The sequence below is a fragment of the Salvelinus sp. IW2-2015 genome, linkage group LG4q.1:29 (assembly GCF_002910315.2).
Source record: "Salvelinus sp. IW2-2015 linkage group LG4q.1:29, ASM291031v2, whole genome shotgun sequence".
Lineage (NCBI taxonomy): Eukaryota > Metazoa > Chordata > Actinopteri > Salmoniformes > Salmonidae > Salvelinus > Salvelinus sp. IW2-2015.
In genome coordinates this window covers 14,409,019-14,428,795 of record NC_036842.1, presented here as the reverse complement: position 1 = coordinate 14,428,795, position 19,777 = coordinate 14,409,019, and the positions used below count along the sequence as shown (strand labels likewise).

At 42.8% G+C, this 19,777-nt stretch overlaps 1 protein-coding gene across 2 annotated transcripts in view; it reads right to left on the bottom strand.

Moving 5' to 3' along the window:
- Positions 1–4,864: 4,864 nt before the first annotated feature.
- phf24 (PHD finger protein 24) overlaps positions 4,865–19,777 on the bottom strand; it is a 28,350-nt gene continuing 13,437 nt past the window's right edge. The window contains exons 4-9 of one of the 2 annotated variants that reach the window (XM_023983886.2): positions 13,634–13,712; positions 12,946–13,148; positions 9,106–9,272; positions 7,642–7,674; positions 6,708–6,788; positions 4,865–6,615 (exon numbers count right to left, since the gene is read on the bottom strand). In XM_023983886.2, the coding sequence (XP_023839654.1) occupies positions 6,519–6,615; positions 6,708–6,788; positions 7,642–7,674; positions 9,106–9,272; positions 12,946–13,148; positions 13,634–13,712 (660 nt within the window). In that variant the 3' untranslated portion in view covers positions 4,865–6,518. The remainder of the gene's footprint in view (positions 6,616–6,707; positions 6,789–7,641; positions 7,675–9,105; positions 9,273–12,945; positions 13,149–13,633; positions 13,713–19,777) is intronic. The other variant, XM_023983887.1, reaches the window with a different exon arrangement.

The window sequence follows — 19,777 nt, the reverse complement described above, 5'->3', positions numbered from 1 at the left end:
CACACACTCATCCACTCATAAACAGACACACTCATTATACACAGTTGCACATATTTCTGAAGCTGGAGTCTTATATCTCCCTCTCTAACTTTAAGCATCAGCTGTCTGAGCAGCTATTTGCTATTTGCAGCCAATCTGTAAATAGCACACCCAACTACCTCATCCCCATATTATTACTTACCCTCTTGCTCTTTTGCACCCCAGTGTCTCTACTTGCACATCATCATCTGCACATCCAGTATTAATGCTAAATTGTATTTATTTTCACCTCTAGGGCCTATTTATTGCCTACCTCCCCACTCTTCTACATTTGCACACACTGTACATAGATTTTTCTTTTCTTTTGTGTTATTGACTGTACCTTTGTTTATGGGTAACTCTGTGTTGTTGTTTTTGTCCCACTGCTTTGCTTTATCTTGGCCAGGTCGCAGTTGTAAATGAGAACTTGTTCTCAACTGGCCTACCTGGTTAAATAAAGGTGAAATAAAAAAAATAAACGCACTTTTCAAGACATAGACACGTACACTCTCTCTCTCTCTCTCTCTCTCTCTCTCATGCATAGGTCAGGTACACATATACATGAGGCATCCTCACAAACATACGGATACCCTCCAGTTTTGCTTGCTACCGCACAGGGAGCCTGTGCCCTTTGCTGTGGCTCATAATGAGGTCTCGGATCAAAGTGCTGTTCAAAGGGATGCTGGGTTGTGATGCTCACAGACAGTAGGAGGCTAATTGTTACCAAGCTATCTAAAAACATAATCATTATATTATAGTAACATGGCCCCATGTTTAAAATCCAATCTTCCTTCACCCGAATGCCTTTTATTCAAATAATGAGCATTACTTTCTAGCTGGGAGCAGGATGGTGCTGATGGTCCAGCATCCCTGTGGTGCCCTGTCTGTCAATCACACGGCACAGCATGCCCCTAGAGGCCAGGCCAGTCAGCAGTCCTTCCTCTGAGCTCAGTGGGACGTTTGTTACCCTTTACATTGATTTACACTGACCTTCATTCAGTCACACAAGAGACTCTGCATAGACACACTCTGGCTTGAATGGGCCCTGACCCTGCTGTCACTGAGTTGATCATTGCTGTGGTAAAGAATAGCAGTGCTGTGAGCTATTTTTGAGACAAAGGCTAAATCAAATTCAACTTCAAATGAAATTGTATTTGTCACACTTTGTAAAAAACAGTTTAAATGCTTATTTACCAGCCTTTCCCAACAATGCCAAGATATTGTTTTTAGAAATAATAGAAAAATAATAACATGAGGAATGCATAATGAGTAACGATAACGTGGCTATATACACAGGGTACCAGTACCAAGTCGATGTGCAGAGGTATGAGGTAATTAAGGTAGACACAGTTGAAGTCTGAAGTTTACGTACACTGTCACGTTCCTGACCTGTTTTCTGTTAGTTTTGTATGTGTTAGCTGGTCAGGACGTGAGTTTGGGTGGGCAGTCTATGTTTTCTGTTTCTATGTTGGTTTAAAGGGTGACCTGATATGGCTCTCAATTAGAGGCAGGTGGTTGTCATTTCCTCTGATTGAGAGTCATATTAAGGTAGGTGTTTTCACACTGTTTGTTGTGGGTGGTTGTCTTCCGTGTCAGTGTATGTTCGCACCACACGGGACTGTTTCGTTGTCGTTAGTATATGTAGTCTGTTCCTGTCCGTGAGTTCTGCGTGTAGTTATGTAAGTTCATGTTCAGGTTTCGTCTACGTCGTTTTCTTATTTTGTAATTTTCCAAGTGTTTTCGTATTCGTCTTTGTATTTCAAATAAATTCATTTATGTCTACATACCTCGCTGCGTGTTGGTCCGACCCATGCTCCTCCTCGTCCGAGGAGGCAGATTTAGAACGCCGTTACATACACCTTAGCCAAATACATTTAAACTCAGTTTTTCACAATTCCTGACATTTAATCCTAGTAAAAATTCCGTCTGAGGTCAGTTAGGATCACCACCTTATTTTAAGAATGTGAAATGTCAGAATAATAGTAGACAGAGTGATTTATTTCAGCTTTTATTTCTTTCATCACATTCCCAAGTGGGTCAGAAGTTTACATACACTCAATTAGTACTTGGTAGCATTGCCTTTAAATTGTTTGACCCAAGTTAAACATTTCGGGTAGCCTTCCACAAGCTTCCCACAATAAGTTGGGTGAATTTTGGCCCATTCCTCCTGACAGAGCTGGTGTAACTGAGTCAGGTTGAAGGCCTCCTTGCTCGCACATGCTTTTTCAGTTCTGCCCACAAATTTTCTATAGGATTGAGGTCAGGGCTTTGTGATGGCCACTCCAATACCTTGACTTTGTTGTCCTTAAGCCATTTTGCCACAACTTTGGAAGTATGCTTGGGGTCATTGTCCATTTGGAAGACCCATTTGCGACCAAGCTTTAACTTCCTGACTGATGTCTTGAGATGTTGCTACAATATATCCACATAATTTTCCTCCCTCATGATGCCATCTATTTTGTGAAGTGCACCAATCCCTCCTGTAGCAAAGCACCCCCACAACATGATGCTGCCCCCCCCATACTTCACGGTTGGGAAGCATCCCCCTTTTTCCTCCAAACATAACAATGGTCATTATGACCAAACAGTTCGATTTTTGTTTCATCAGACCAGAGAACATTTCTCCAAAAAGTACGATCTTTGTCCCCATGTGCAGTTGCAAACTGTAGTCTGGCTTTTTTATGGCGGTTTTGGAGCAGTGGCTTCTTCCTTGCTGAGCGGCCTTTCAGGTTATGTCGATATAGGACTCGTTTTACTGTGGATATAGATACKTTTGTACCTGTTTCCWCCAGCATCTTCACAAGGTCCTTTGCTGTTGTTCTGGGATTGATTTGCACTTTTCGCACCAAAGTACGTTCATCTCTAGGAGACAGAAAGCGTCTCCTTCCTGAGCAGTATGACGGCTGCGTGGTCCCATGGTGTTTATACTTGCATACTATTGTTTGTACAGATTAACGTGGTACTTTCAGGCGTTTGGAAATTGCTCCCAAGGATGAACCAGACTTGTGGAGGTCTACACATTTTTTTCTGAGGTCTTGGCTGATTTCTTTTGATTTTCCCATGATGTCAAGCAAAGAGGCACTGAGTTCGAAGGTAGGCCTTGAAATACATCCACAGGTACACCTCCAATTGACTCAAATTATGTCAATTAGCCTATCAGAAGCTTCTAAAGCCATGACATCATTTTCTGGAATTTTCCAAGCTGTTTAACGGCACAGTCATCTTAGTGTATGTAAACTTCTGACCCACTGAAATTGTGATACAGTGAATTATAAGTAAAATAATCTGTCTGTAAACAATTGTTTGGAAAAATTACTTGTGTTATGCACAAAGTAGATGTCCAAACCGACTTGCCAAAACTATAGTTTGTTAACAATACATTTGTGGAGTGGTTGAAAAATTAGTTTTAATGACTTCAACCTAAGTGTATGTAAACTTCCGACTTCAACTGTATGTACATATAGGTAGGGATAAAGTGACTAACCATCAGGATAGATAAACAATAACAGCAGCGTGATGAGTAAAAAGAGTTAGTGCAAAATAGTTACCCGGGTGAACTATTTTGCAGTCTTGTGGCTTGGGGGGGGGTAGAAGCTGTTCAGGGTCCTGTTGGTTCCAGACTTGCCATGCGGTAGCAGAGAGAACAGTATGAATTGGGTGGCTGGAGTCTGACAATTACTATGGCCTTGCTCTGACACCGCTTGGTATAGAGGTCCTGTCCTGGATGGCAGCGAGCTCGCCCCCAGTGATGCAAGTTGCCATACCAAGCGGTAATGTAGCCAGTCAAGATGCTCTCAATGGTGCAGCTTTACAACTTTTTGAGGATCTGAGGGTCCATGCTGAATCTTTTCATTCTCCTGAGGGGAGAATGCCCTCTTCACGACTGTGTTGGTCTGTATGGAGCATGATAATCCCTTAGTGATATGGACACAGATGAACTTGAATCTCTCAACCTGCTCCACTACAGCCCTGTCGATGGGTCTCTGACCTTCTCCCTGTAGGTCTCATTGTCGTCGGTGGTCAGGCCTACTACCATTGTGTTGTCGCCAAACTTAACGGTGTTGTTGGAGTCATGCGCGGCCACGCAGTCGTTGGTGAGCAGGGGGTACAAGAGGGGACTAAGCATGCACCCCTGAGGGGCCCCAGTGTTGAGGTTCAGCATGGTGGTTGTGTTGTTGCCTACCCTTACCACTTGGGGGGCGGCCCGCCTGGAAGTCCAGGATCCAGTTGCAGAGGGAGCCATTTAATCTCAGGGTCCTTAATTTAGTGATGAGCTTGGAGGGCACTATGGTGAGCTGTAGTCAATGAACAACATTCTCACATCGATTAGTTGAGTTTCTTCAGAGCTGCCAATAAACAGAATATCATCACTTAATCTGTTATGAACGTGTTATAAACGCTCATCTAAGAAAATATCCCCAAGCTTAAAACTCCATTTAGAGATGGATCCAATCTTTTCTTTTTCAGAAGAACTTGACAAACTCCCGGGGATAGTGTTCAGTGGTGTTGGTGGCAGTAGCCACTCGTAGTAACCATTTTACGCCCACCACCGCAAGGTAGGGCTTCTTAGAAAACCACCCAGCCAGGGAGAATGTGGATCACTCTGTGCCTTTCACGCTTACTGGCGCCACATGAACATCTGAGGGGTTTCAATGAGCCACTCCACTCAACAACACTCCAGTGAGCTGCTTAGGATACAATGGTTAGTCACTATCTATATAGTACTCTTGGCATTTATTTACAGTTTTACACGTTTACATTTATCTTGATAGAGCAAATGTAATCTAGTAAAGACACTAACGTTTGTTCCCTGAGCATTGGACACTTAGCAAAGAAACACGTAGTACATTAGGAGGGTTAATGCCATGCATTTATTTCATCACTGTCACATATTCCCCAGCCTTTACCATCTTAGCATTCAAGTACCAGACATTAGACCTTCATTACATGAGCATAAACATGATATACTGTAGCACCTGGGAAAATGTATCAACATGTTCCCCTAACTAACCCAAACTGTAATGCCACTCCATAAAGCCAATACATTTCACAGTTAATGTACAAGTCGAGTCTGACGCAATGCTACTGCAAGTATCATGAAGGCCGAATGTGTAGGCTCCAATCTTACTCATCCTACGGAGATCCTTTTAAATGCATGATTTCAATTCCAAGAAATAACCCTCAAAAGCTGTACAATTCTACATTTCTGTGTTCAAATAAAATATTAGAATGGCAGCAGCAGATTATTCCACTTTGTCATGTGCAGTGGTTGTAGAAGGCTACTACAGGAGCAAATATACTTATGGATGAATGAACAGGCCAGCTACTGGATTAGTGTCCAATACAACAACAAATTCACAACCTTCATCATAGTCTTCGCTTAAAGATAACATAAATGGATCTTAAACAAGTGAGTGGAAAAATGGAGGGTAGAATAAATACAGCTTTTTAAATGCATAATAATATATGTCATTATACTTATATGGCATATGTCTTGATATATAATATTATGTATGCACATAGCTTTCATTCCTGTTTGGTACATGTGCTGATCAGGAGCAGTTGCACTGTCAGTCTTAACACAGAAGTCTATCCGTTCATCAACCAAGATTTGAAGGGGCTTCAAAATCTCCCTCAATGACAGATACTATTTTACTTTCAACAATTATGATACAATACAGAAGATGATCCAAATAAGATGCTTGAACCAATAGCAGGTTATGTGATAGCATAAGACAGCCTATCAATGTAATTCTTATCCAATTCAAAATCGATCACACAAAAGGTGTCTTAGACTGTAACATGACAAATGGAATGTATAAAGTAATCATTTAGGGCAGCGTTTCCCCAACTCCGGTCCTCAAGGACACCAAAAGGTACATATGTGTGTTGTGGCCCCAGACAAACACACCTGATTTTACTTGTCAACTAATCATGAAGCCTTTGACAAAAACATCTCATTTAATTTGTCCGGGGCAACAACATAAATGTGTGCCGTTGGGGGTAATCAAGAACCGGAGTTGGGAAGCACTGATTTAGGGGAAAGTGAGCCTCTCAGGATACCCCGAGCTTTCAAAGCACCACTGAATTGTTGGCTTGTGTGTGAAAATGGGCTGTTGCCTTTTTATCCTTAGTGTTTTCATGATTGTCTATAACAAGTGGGCTGTCTGCTTGTGTTGTCATTTTACTGTCAGTAAGTACTTGTAGGTCATTGAATGTTGTTTTCAGTGGGTCGTTGATCGGTTGTTTTCAGTGGGTCGTTGATCGGTGGTGTCAGTGGGTCGTTGATCGGTGGTGTCAGTGGGTCGTTGATCGGTGGTGTCAGTGGGTCGTTGATCGGTGGTGTCAGTGGGTCGTTGATCGGTGGTGTGAAGCAGGAGATCTGTTGATGGCTTGTTCTGTCCAGTCTCTTAGTGGTGCAGTATTCCTCTATTGGGCTCAGGTTTGTCCCCTATACTGCCATGGTATATGCTCTCCCAGGCAGGGTGAGGTCTCTTGGGCTATAGTGGTAGGCGGATGTGCATGGCCAAGCTGTTGGGCCGTGCAGCCAGGATGTAGATGGCACTCTCCCTCAGGAAGTCTTCCCAGCTCACTGGTCTGGTGAGGGGAACAGAGAGGTTAGGGAGCCAACTCCTCTAAACTGAGGCTTGCTTACTGCAAACACACTAAATATTATATTTAGTACATACCTGTTGTCATCTTTCTGACTGCTTCTCTCACTGCTGGAGCTGGCTGGACTGCTCTCAGATATGGGGCCAACGTGGCTAATACTGCCTCAGGAAACACACGACAGAAATATTGTATCACTATACACTACAATTGGTGGCATTGAGTTTCCAACATGTCTGCCAAGGACAAGACACCTTTTTCTTTCAAAAAGTGTTTTGTTTCAGCTGTGAAGAGGTCAGGTGCAAATATAGTGCAAAACCACATTCCCACTGAAAATGTCTCAGTGGGTTATTGAGACCAAACGGCGCTCTTCCAGGCCACAGCCAAACTCATGATTTATTAAAGACAGAGAAAGGTTCAAGGTCTGCTTTGTGAACACTATCTGTTACATCCTCAATCTTCTCACACTCTCTGGCTTAATATTATGTTTACATTATACATTCTCCGGCTTAAAATGATGTATATCATATACTATAAGTAAGCTCTATGCAAAAGCTGTAAAAAAGAAATAAAAAAAACAGCAGCTTCTGACCTAAGAGGTGAATTAGAATGCATTCTCAGTTCTGGGCGTAGACCCTCTCACGTCAACTTAGCTCCCTGTGTCCTCAAAGCTGATGAGTGAAGCCTCCTAGAGCTTCTCACAGAAAAACGAAAGCCTATCTTTTGATCTTTCTAATGAGAGGACTGGATCGATCTTATCAAACCAACAGGGAATCATCATAGGAAGGACTCTTGGAGTACAGGCTAGACATCTCAATTTGTTCTTTCAACTTTATATCTGTGATTTCCTTATTCCTCAGGTGGACTTTATCCTACCTTGGTGGGTGGGGGAGTGAAATGATGGGTGGAATGTCAACAGGGAATAGGTTGTGTGAGATTACTTGTGGATTGAGGGCTTGGATGTGCCGAATTGAAGAAAAATATGTATAACCCATGCCGTGCTGTGTCACTTACCCACAATTCACAGGAGAACACAATCCAAAGAGTCTGTGAAGGATGGAATGGCATTACATGACATATAACAATGAAGGAGGGTAACAAGTTAGTGCATGCACACACTTATTGTGAATTAATTGGTATCAGAGAGAAGGTCTAGATCACAGTGAGACCAACACTGAGATGAAGAGAGGTGAGTTATAGAAATAAAGCTATCTTATGTAAATTATTTCATACAGCTCAGAGCAGCCCTGAACAGGGCCAACTCTACGAAGTAGCAAAGCCGGGCATGGTTATGTCATAAGGGACCATCTTTACCTTGTTAAGGAAGCTCATCGGATCCCAGGGTGGGGTTTCTTTCCTCACAGGGGGGGGGGGGGGGGGGGTTGTTCACTTTTGCAGACAGCTAATAATAACCTAGCTAGTAGATACTAGCTTTGTTATGTTTTGGTAGCGACAAGCTGAATAATTATAGGTGGTTGGCTAAGCGTTTATCAGCATGGACATCCAAAAATGGCTGGGCACTGCCAAGAGCACAAAAAAATAAAAAGAGGACCATGTCGAGAGCGATCCCAAGCTCACTGATGAGCCTGCAGCAGGCCCGACCACTGAGATGGAGAAGAGCCAGGGCCTATCACCAGCAGTACAAGGGTAACATCACAACAAGCACCTGTACCTCTGTTACCCCAGTCAATAGCAACTGACAACCTGTTGCATCTAACCAAAACTGAACCAGTGGAGTTTATTGTGGCTTGAACATTCTTGCAAAGTGAAATGGCAACCACAGCCAGCAACAAAAATGGACCCCACTGAGTGTTCTTCAAAGACAGGATGGACATTTGTCAGCAATGCAGACTGTGCTGTTGGCACTGAAATATGATTAAAAGTTGAGGCATCTACAGCAATGTGAGAAAATTCAGATGAAACCCCAGCAGTCAGCTTTAGTTCACAGCTCTCACAGGCACAGTCAATTTGCTGCATCTCACACCATAAAAAAAAACTAATATTAGTTCTTCGTTTGTAGAGCAGGGTTCCCCAACTGGCGGCCTGCGATTTCATAGATTTTTTTATTTTTATTGTTGGACATAAAAGACTGAACACCAGTAAAATCAGCTCCAAGGGATCTTTGGAAATCTGTTCCCAAGTATTCCCACACATAATAGAGATATACTGTATGTGATTGTATACAAATTTAAGCAAGGTTTAAAAGTACTATGTTTTAGTACAAAATGATATCCGTTTGGGCTTCTTGCAATCAATTTGCAGTCTACAAAATATTTGTAATTATGAAAATATCATCCCGCAGCTGAATTTAGTTGATGTTCCCTGTTGTAGAGTATGAGGCGGATAGAAGAGGAGAAATGGGTCACATTGAGTTGGAGCGCCTGACTGCGAGTCTGTGACAGACATTGAATTAACTTTTCAACCTCATCTCCTGTAGATGGATGGTCCTGAGCTCAGTCTCACCAGCGTTACGCTCACCTCACGTTGCAGGACTGGGACTCCTTGCTGAACTTCTGAAACCAGGACTGCTGGGCCCAGCGGGTCTCTGCTCCCGTGACCACACCATCTTTATCCAGGTCCAAACCCACGAACACTGACCGCACGTGGTCTCTCTCCTTAGCGCTCAACAGACGCACCAACGAGTTCTGGGAACAAGGCAGTGTTAATTTTGGCTCTCTTTTTTTAGATTTAGTCCAGTCTCATTTTGACTAACATATCATTAAGTCTTAGTCACATTTGTCATTTGATTAATGATTTTGTTTAATTGTCAAAATGATGAAAACAGTGGGCCATTTTAGTCAAATAAATGCCCTTTCATTTTAAATCACATTTTTATTGCCTCATTAACCTATAGTTAACATAATCAGTGACCATGTGCACAAACATACATAGCCTTGTCCTACCAACATATTTTAATGCATAACATCCTATTCTTCCCAACAGCAGAAATATGACAAATATAAACTCAGCAAAAAAAGAAACGTCCTTTTTTCAGGACCCTCTCTTTCAAAAGATAATTCGTAAAAATCCAAATAACTTCACAGATCTTCTTTGTAAAGGGTTTAAACACTGTTTCCCATGCTTGTTCAATGAATCATAAACAATTAATGAACATGCACCTGTGGAATGGTCATTAAGACACTAACAGCTTACAGACGGTAGGCAATTAAGGTTACAGTTATGAAAACTTCGGACACTGAAGAGGCCTTTCTACCAACTGAAAAACACCAAAAGAAAGATGACCAGGGTCCCTGCTCATCTGCGTGGAGGTGACTTAGGCATGCTGCAAGGAGGCATGAGGACTGCAGATGTGGCCAGGGGAAAAAATTGCAATGTTCGTACTGTGAGATGCCTAAGACAGCGCTACAGGGAGACAGGACGGACAGCTGATCATCTTCGCAGTGGCAGACTACGTGTAACAACACCTGCACAGGATCGGTACATCCTTAAATCACACTTGTGAGACAGGTACAAGATGGCAACAACTGCCCGAGTTACACCAGGAACGCACAATCCCTCCATCAGTGCTGAGGGCTTGTAGGCCTCACCAAACATCACCCGCAACAACGTCACCTATGGGCAAAAATCCACCGTCGCTGGACCAGACAGGACTGGCAAAAAGTGCTCTTCACTGACGAGTCACAGTTTTGTCTCACCAGGGGTGATGGTTGAATTTGCGTTTATCGTCGAAGGAATGAGCGTTACACTGAGACCTGTACTCCGGAGCGGGATCGTCATGGTCTGGGGCAGTGTGTCACAGCATCATCGGACTGAGCTTGTTGTCATTGCACGCAATTTCAACGCTGTGCGTTACAGGGAAGACATCCTCCTCCCTCATGTGGTACCCTTCCTGCAGGCTCATCCTGACATGACCGTCCAGCATGACAATGCCACCAGCCATACTGCTCGTTCTGTGCGTGATTTCTTGCAATGGAAGGAATGTCAGTGTTCTGCCATGGCCATTAAGCACGTCTGGGACCTGTTGGATCGGAGGGTGAGGGCTAGGGCCATTCCCCCCAGAAATGTCCGGGAACTTGCAGGTGCCTTGGTGGAAGAGTGGGGTAACATCTCACAGCAAGAACTGGCAAATCATTGTGCAGTCCATGAGGAGGAGATGCACTGCAGTTCTTAATGCAGCTGGTGGCCACACCAGATACTGACTGTTACTTTTGACCCCACCTTTGTTCAGGGACACATTATTCCACTTCTGTTAGTCACATGTCTGTGGAACCTGTTCAGTTTATGTCTCAGTTGTTGAATCTTGTTATGTTCATGTTATTTTTTCCACCTTTATTTAACCAGGTAAATTAGTTGAGAACCTGGCCGAGATAAAGCAAAGCAGTGCGACAGAAACAACAACACAGAGTTACACATGGAATAAACAAGCGTACAGTCAATAACACAATGTTAAGTTTGCTGAAAATGAAAGCAGTTGGCAATGAGAGGAAGTTTCTTATTTTGCTGAGTTTATAAGAATTAGCTGGCCATGTAAATTCCTAATTCAGCCTACATAGATATTACTCATTACATTAAAAAAAACAGAGAGAGACAGAGAGAAGCACAATCACCAGATGGTGCAGCAAAGTATTGGCAAAGTAGTATGGGTTGCACCTTGCATCATTGCCATTGTTGTCAATGTTCCACAGATGAATCGGCCACAATTGGGGTTTCGCCCAGTGATGTAGTTGAGTCACTAAACCGCATGTCCAAATCGGGAGTCCCAAGTCCCCTGTACTCGAGTCCCAGACAAAGTCCGATTCACCAATGGTCGAGTCACAAGTCCCTATGGCTGAAGTCTGAGTCCCAGTGCTCAAGTCCTGGTCCAATTGCTCAAGTCTGAGTCACTGGGTCCACATTAACTCAAAATAACAATATTTACCAAGTCAGTGTAGTGGAAAAAGGAAATTGGTCAATAAATTGTTTGCAATCCCTTTTCTTCTGTGCCACCAAATATTTCTGGTAATGTTACCAGTTGCAAAATGTTGTTGAATGTTGCTGGTAGAAATTCCATGAATAGAGACGACGTTGTTCCTATGCAACACGTCAGCGAGGCATGTTTGTTTTACAGATCATATTTCTATATCTGAATGTTCCAAAATGTTCCATCGTGCTGAACACGCCCCATGTTAGCTATAGCTAGCTAATGAGGTAACATAACCATTTTAGGCTACACCTTGTTCAGTTAGCGGTCCGGTTTAGAATGGTCTACTATATGCTCTATGAATGTAAATGAAATGCAGTGGGGAATGTGGGAAGGTTGAGTGAGACTACAACTTCAAAGACATTCTACTTTTCTACACTCAAGGGAGATAAAGGCATAGCTAGACTGTTGTTTTGCTATTAAACAATGCGGTTATTGTTTTTAATTTCGTAAAGCAGCTTGTGTTTCTTAACCAGACAAAGGGTAGCTAATTAGAAGGCTGGTGGTGACTGGTTAGCTACAAGGAAGCAAGAGAGTGCGGCGGAGCTGGAGCGGAGCCTGTCTGCCCACACTCTCTGGAGCGGAGCCGGAGCGGAGCCTGTCTGCCCACACTCTCTGGAGCGGAGCCAGAGCGGAGCCTGTCTGCCCACACTCCCTGGAGCGGAGCCGGAGCGGAGCCTGTATGCCCACACTCCCTGGAGCAGAGCCTGTCTCCCCACACTCCCTGGAGCGGAGCCTGTCTGCCCACACTCCCTGGAGCGGAGCCGGAGCAGGGCCTGTATGCCCACACTCCCTGGAGCAGAGCCTGTCTGCCCACACTCCCTGGAGCGGAGCCTGTCTGCCCACACTCCCTGGAGCGGAGCCGGAGCGGAGCCTGTCTGCCCACACTCCCTGGAGCGGAGCCTGTCTGCCCACACTCCCTGGAGCGGAACCTGTCTGCCCACACTCCCTGGAGCGGAGCCAGAGCCTGTATGCCCACACTCCCTGGAGCGGAGCCAGAGCCTGTATGCCCACACATCGCTTTCTCCCCTGCAGCTCACCGGCTGATGCAGGCTGTGTGCCAGGTGTGGCATGTACATCCCATTGCTGAACAGAACTGCACTGCGCTTCTAATATTAATTGTGCTTATCACTGAAAAGCTCTCACTCTCCAAAAACTCATCCAGTCCACTTAGAAGTTAGATATAATTTTGTCTCGTCTCGTTTTAGACATCTGAAATTAAAATAATGTTTGTTTAGTTATAGTTTCTGGGTCTATTTAGACAGTTATGGTCTTGTCAATTGCCACTGAAAAATAGGTGTTTGACTTATATTTGAGTCACTATTTTTGTTGACGAAATTAACACTGGAACAAGGGAATCCGGAGTATGTGAGTGTGTGTTTGATGGGTTTTGGTACCTCGGTGCGGAACTTCCTGAGCACTCCCAGGGACTCATGGTATAGGAAGTCAGACCACTCAATCTGGCCCCTCTTCTCTGGGTCCAGGGCAGCGAACTGAGCCAGTACCTCCTCTTCCTGCTCATCAGACAGGTCCTTCTCAAACAGTTGCTTGGACACAAAGTGGCGGTACTGCAGCAGCTCATCTGACACCAGGCACGACTCTACACAGCAAGAGCAATTGAACCAAAATTAATCTCCACAAGCAGTGATCCAAAATACAAATAGTTTATGATTATTATTAATTTTACAAAGGTGAAATGCCTCTTGTTGATTTCCCTTCACAGTAGGAAACAAGGCTGTAATCATGTGCAGTTTTATAGCTACCTGTAAACAGACAATTGCTACCAAATATATACATTAACAGGTAGTTACCAATAATTCCTATATAGACATTTTTTAGTTATTATGAGCATGTGCCATTACAAAAACAGAGCTTTTGGCACCTTTCTGTACTCAGTAACTAAATGCGCTCAGAGGGTTGGTTCAGAGATACTTGAAGAGCTGTATGAGAACAGCCCTGTATGCATGTACTGATCTATTAATCTGTCAACTGTGCTGTACCAAATAAAGCATACTTGTCCCGGCTTATGGAGATCTGTCAGCTATGAAATGTATTGTTCTCTAGAGCTGCAGCAGTATGACTGACCAGGGATGATCTTGCACTGCTTGAATGTTTCCATTAGGCTGTACATCTCCTCTTCAGTCAGAAGCAGGTTCACATTGTCCTGTGGGAGGGAAAGGTCACGGTTAAATGGGGAGAGATCTGATACAAACTGGCATCTGTAGTAAAGTCAAGTAGAAGGTACTGGAAAGCAGTACAAAGTTAGCTTGGGCGGGATACCGTATACTGAGGTATTTGGAAATAGCCTCAGGATGTTTTTTTTCAATACCATCAGAAATTTGAGACTTTTTTTTTGTTCAATACATTTTTATATTTGTAGCTTCTTTAAGTAAATACCTGCAGTCAACTTGTGCAATACGATAGGAAGTAAAGCAGATCACGGTCTTCATTTCACATGAAACTTACCAAAGTTCCCCATAACAGCTGAGCCAGTCATGTGTTTGTTTGAAAATAGCACAACAGGAGAAAGCGGGAGCAGGTGAGTCCAGCAGTGTATTGACATGGGTTGCGTTTTATATTGAAAGGCTGTTGTTTTTGCTTCAATAGAGTGATTAGTGGCATGCAGCTACAGTTTTCCTTCACAGAAAATACATTAGTGCAACACATTCGGCAGAAAATAGCTTAATTTTCATCAAATGACAACAGAAGTGCAACGCTATTTGGTTGGCAGCCCACACAAGTAAATTAGCTTACAATGAAAAAGCAAGGTATTTTTTGCAAAAACGACACATGGCCATCATATTTCTAATGTTTATCATAGAAATAATGTAGCCAGCTACATTTCCTAATGTTCTGCTTAAAGTTAATCTTGCATTTCACCAGAGAAAAGTAGGCTACACAACAGAAAGTAGGCAACTGAAGCACAAAATGTGTCTGATGCCTAGCAAAAATTTCAATAAGAAGCATTTTAGATCTGTGTTTACAAAATGCAGCAAGATATCTTAAGGATTGAACGCTATAATAAGGGTTACATGGAGAAAATTGGACATCTCTGAAATGAAAACGGCCCTCCCTTGACCAAAATATATATGACCTAAACCCTCCCTAAAAGTTAGAGAGAAAAAAACAAGAGACCCTCCGCTATACCCAAGATAGTAATTAAAACAAAGCTCATTCTAAAAATGTAATTGCTTGATTACATGACCCTCCCATGGACTAGATTTTTTTTTTAACAAAAAAAAAAACTAAACCCTCTTCTTGACTGAAATTGAAAAAGCATGACCCTTCACCCTCCAATTTTACTCCAGGTACTAATTCTGTAAATTTCGATCCATTCCTTTATCTTTTTTTCATTGTGAAAAACAAATATCATAATTTTGCATTAACGCTTCCCCTAAGTTTAACTTGCTAGTTAACTAAGTAAGTGGCTGAATTAATGAGGAGATGGGGCATCATATAGTGTTCGCTTTCTGCTGTGTTTGAGAAGTCTGTACAGCTGCCACTGCTATGATTTCCTTGCATTTTTTCTCCTCTCTGTTCTTGTCCCTCTTCTCCAAGCAGAGCATGTACACTGCTCCGGGGCCAGTACTGTTCTTCCTAAAAAGACAAGCATGCGTCAACTTTGTTCATTTGCACAATAAATCTCATTCACATTAGCTTGTAAATGTCCAAACTCTAAATTCGGTAGCTCCTACCTATATGTATAAAACTTTGACCTTTGCAATTCACTTATTTTCGTTTGCGCTCGTTAGAATATTTAGCTAGCAGTCTCCATGGAAATTCACTATTACTTCTGCAAATTTGGTAATAGACACCCAATGGGATTTTGTGGGTTGTTTTTGGTGCCCCATTGTGTACTAAGCCAGTAATAACATAAATCCCAGGATGAGAGAAGGACGGTAGGACGATATGAAAATCTGGATACTGCCCAGCCCTAGCACAAAGTGTGACCCACTGCATGCGCTATAATGGCGTGTACCATAATTATTTGAAGTGTTCTGTAGTAGATTATATATGGTGTGTGCCCTAACGGATTCATGTGTAGTGTGTCTGAACACATTAAGTTCAACATGCGTCATACATGTTCCAGAAAGTCTTGGTGTGCTTATTATGCAGTTTCTCTGAAGCTACTATTATCAAGTATGTCAAGTGCATGCGCTGTCGTAAAATGGCTGCTAGATGGTTTTATAGTATCGCTTCTTAGAAACTGTCCTGAAATAAACAACCACGGTAATAGGAAAATATAAGCCTAGCAGCCATTTTACTACACTCCAGAAAGGTGATGAGTCTGAATGTGCACTATATGTCTACCTGATTCTGTCTACCATGCTGTTCACGCTGAAAACTTGGCGAGGGAGCAGTTCAGGTCGAACACATTAAAACTTCAATTAAGTTAATTATCTGCAGGTGTGTGGTGGATGCGAAGGCCCTCAACCCTGATGAGCAGGTTGAGAGGAGGGAGTTGGAGGACAGAAGGTAATAATTGGGTTGGATAATTGGCCATGATGGGTGAAATCTCTGGGTAGCCCAGGGTTATGAGATCACATGAATATCAAACCATTTGATTTCCAGTAGCGTCGCCCACCGAAATATATTTAGATTAAAGCTTTACGCACTAATATGGAGCTTGAAAACAGGATATGGAGTCCAGTGCTCTTTGGGCTTTCACTAGACCCTTTAAGGAATCAAATAAACAGTAGCTTCAGGAAAGATAGGAGTATTCTTTAGAGCAGTGGTTCCCAAACGTTTTATAGTCCCGTACCCCTTCAAACATTCAACCTCCAGCTGCGTACCCCCTCTAGCACCAGTGTCAGCGGAGTATGTTTTTTGCCATCATTGTAAGCCTGCCACGCACACACACACAATACATGTATTAAACATAAGAATGAGTGTCACTTCTCACGAGGCAGTTTGTGACAAAGAGCTCTTATAGGACCAGGGCACAAATAATAATAATTTTGCTCTTTATTTAACCATCTTACATATAAAACCTTATTTGTTCATCAAAAATTCAGAAGAACAGGTTAATGAGAAGGGTGTGCTTGAAAGGATGGACATAACTGCAATGTTGGGTTGTATTAGAGAGAGTCTCAGTCTTAAATAATTTTCCACACAGTCTGTGCCTGTATTTAGTTTTCATGCTAGTGAGGGCCGAGAATCCACTCTTACATAGGTACGTGGTTGCAAAGGACATCAGTGTCTTAACAGCGTGATTTGCCAATGCAGAAAACTCTGAACGCAGCCCAATCCAGAAATTCAATTTTCACAGAACCGCTTGTTGCAATTTGATGAGGCTCTCTTGTTCAGATATCGGTAAGTGGACTGGAGACATGGCATGAAAGGGATAACGAATCCAGTTTGTGTCATCCGTTTCGGGAAAGTACCTGCGTAATTGCGTACCCAACTCACTCAGGTGCTCCGCTATATCACATTTTATATTGTCCGTAAGCTTGAGTTCATATGCACACAAAAAATCATACAATGATGGAAAGACCTGTGTGTTGTCCTTGTTAATGCAGACAGAGAAGAGCTCCAACTTCTTAATCATAGCCTCAATTCTGTCCCGCACATTGAATATAGTTGCGGAGAGTCCCTGTAATCCTAGATTCAGATTATTATTATTTTTTTTTATCACCCAGTCGTGTGAGAAACTCATCATCATGGAAGTGGTCAGACAAGTGAAGATTATGGTCAGTAAAAATGTTTGTTTTTTTAAGTGTCAATACTTTGCCCCTTGATAAACAGCACACTTCTCTATGTTGTAAAAGCGTTACATGGTTGCTGCACATTTCATTGCATAGTGCAGAAAATACACAATAATTCAGGGGCCTTGCTTGAACAAAGTTAACCATTTTCACTGTACTGTCCAAAATGTCTTTCAAACTGTCAGGCATTCCTTTGGCAGCAAGAGCCTCTCTGTGGATGCTGCAGTGAACCCAAGTGGTGTCGGGAGCAACTGCTTGCATGCGCGTTACCACTCCACTGTGTCTCCCTGTCATGGTATCTGTACTGATGGCGCAAAAGCCAACACATCTTGACCACCAAAGTTAATTTGATGTCACAAAGCTGTCCAGTACTTTAAAAATATCCTCTCCCGTTTTCCTGGTTTCCAGTGGTTTGCAGAAGAGGATATCTTCCTTAATTGACCCCCCATAAACATAAAGGACATATACCAGGAGCTGTGTCAGGCCCGCCACGTCTGTTGACTCATCCAGCTGTAACACATAGAATTCACTGGCTTGTATGCAAAGCAGTAATTGTTTCAAAACATCTCCTGCCATGTCACTGATGCGTCATGAACCAGTGTTTGATGAAGGCATGGGCCTTTTCCCCCCAGCCATATCTGCAGCAACAGGAATAATTAAGTCCTCCACAATAGTATGGGGCTTGCCTGTCCTAGCCACTCAGTAGCTCACCATATAAGATGCTTCTAGCCCCTTCTTATTAATGGTATCTGTTGCTTTAATACGTCTTACTACTCAAAAGTCGTCTTAATTCTCACTCAAAAAACGAATGTGGCTTATTTTTCGAATTGGCATGTTTTGTTTCTAAATGTCTGCGCAAGAGAGTTTCATTGAGTTGTGAGATAGTACTTTTGTACATATAACACACTATGGCTGAGGAAAGGTACTACTCCCAATATAAGTGAACCCCAAATCAATGTAGTTCTCATCATATTTGCGCCTTTGATGGTCCAACGTCCCTGTCTGTTATTTGGTGCTTTCCCGGGTAAGGGGGCAGTAGTTCTTCGGCTGCATCAGATTCACAACTGTCAGTGTCCATGCTAGCTGGGCTAACAACAAATGTAGAATTACTGATGCTAGCATTGGATGTGCTCGTGGAAACAGAACAACTTGTGTCGTCGACAGGTGCAGATGTAGTACTGCTGGTAGTAGCAGTACTACCAGTAGAGCTGGTCCATATAGACACATACGTGGGCCTTATTTTATTTTAACCATTTATCAATTTGAGCAAACGGAATGAGCAGCAGCTACGTTTGGCTACATACGGACTGTTAGTGGAATTCCCACAAGAGTGTAACGGTTAATGTGATTGGATGTTAATTATTTGACTAGGCTACCTGTATTTGACATTTGTTTGTTATTTCGCTGAACACTAGATGGTTCAATTTTATTTATGGCAGTGAAACGAGGCTACTCAGGCGAGAGAAGAAAAAAAAAACTCACTCAAATGTACAGCCACGTTGGAAAATATAAAAATGTACTGTTTGAAAATGTGAAAGGCCAATATTTTTTATTTGGAAATACCCCGACGGCATTGCGCGTACCCCAGTTTGGGAAGACCTGCTTTAGAGAGCTCATTTATCACACGTATGCTAAGTAGTCCAAACTCTGCTTGCCAGATATCATAACAGGGGGTGTCCGAACAAGAGAACGTCAGAAGAGGAGGGGATGAATCAAATCTGAGGACTGCTAGAGAGCCTGCTGGGTAACATTAGTACTTTTGTATTTCTGAGGATTGCGTAAACACACTGCATTCAATACGAGTCAACAAATAATCCCATAATTGTGAGTGCATTGATTAGCCTGCATGGGGAGGCAGTTTCCTGGGCCTGGCAGTGTAACATACTCACTCTCACTCAATATCCATCATGCTCAAATCACCTCAGCACCGGGAGACTGCTGACTTCATGTTTGAAAGAGCGAAATCTGTTCTGTATCTGTACATAGTGGGATGTGTTGAACTTGGTGTATAATTAAAACACCACAACCCACTTTCTTGGCTACTGTATGTATGTGTAGTCTCTGGCAGGTTTTCTCAAGATCAGTTCATGGTGAAAATAATCCCATTTGAAATCCTCAGGGAGCTATAGTAAACATACACTACATGAGAAAAAGTATGTGGACACCTGCTTATCGAACATCTCATTCCAAAATCATGGGCATTAATATGGAGTTGGTTTCCCCTTTGCTGCTGTAACAGCCTCCATTATTCTGGGAAGACTTTCCATTAGATGTTTGAACATTGCTGCAGGGACTTGCTTCCATTCAGCCACAAGAGCATTAGTGAAGTCGGGCACTGATGTTGGACGATTAGGCCTGGCTCGCAGTCAGCATTACAATTCATCCCAAAGGTGTTCGATGGGGTTGAGGTCAGGGCTCTGTGCAGGCCAGTAATGTTCTTCCACACCGATCTCGACAAACCATTTCTGTATGGACCTTGCTTTGCGTATGGGGGCATTATCATGCTGAAACAGGAATGGCCTTC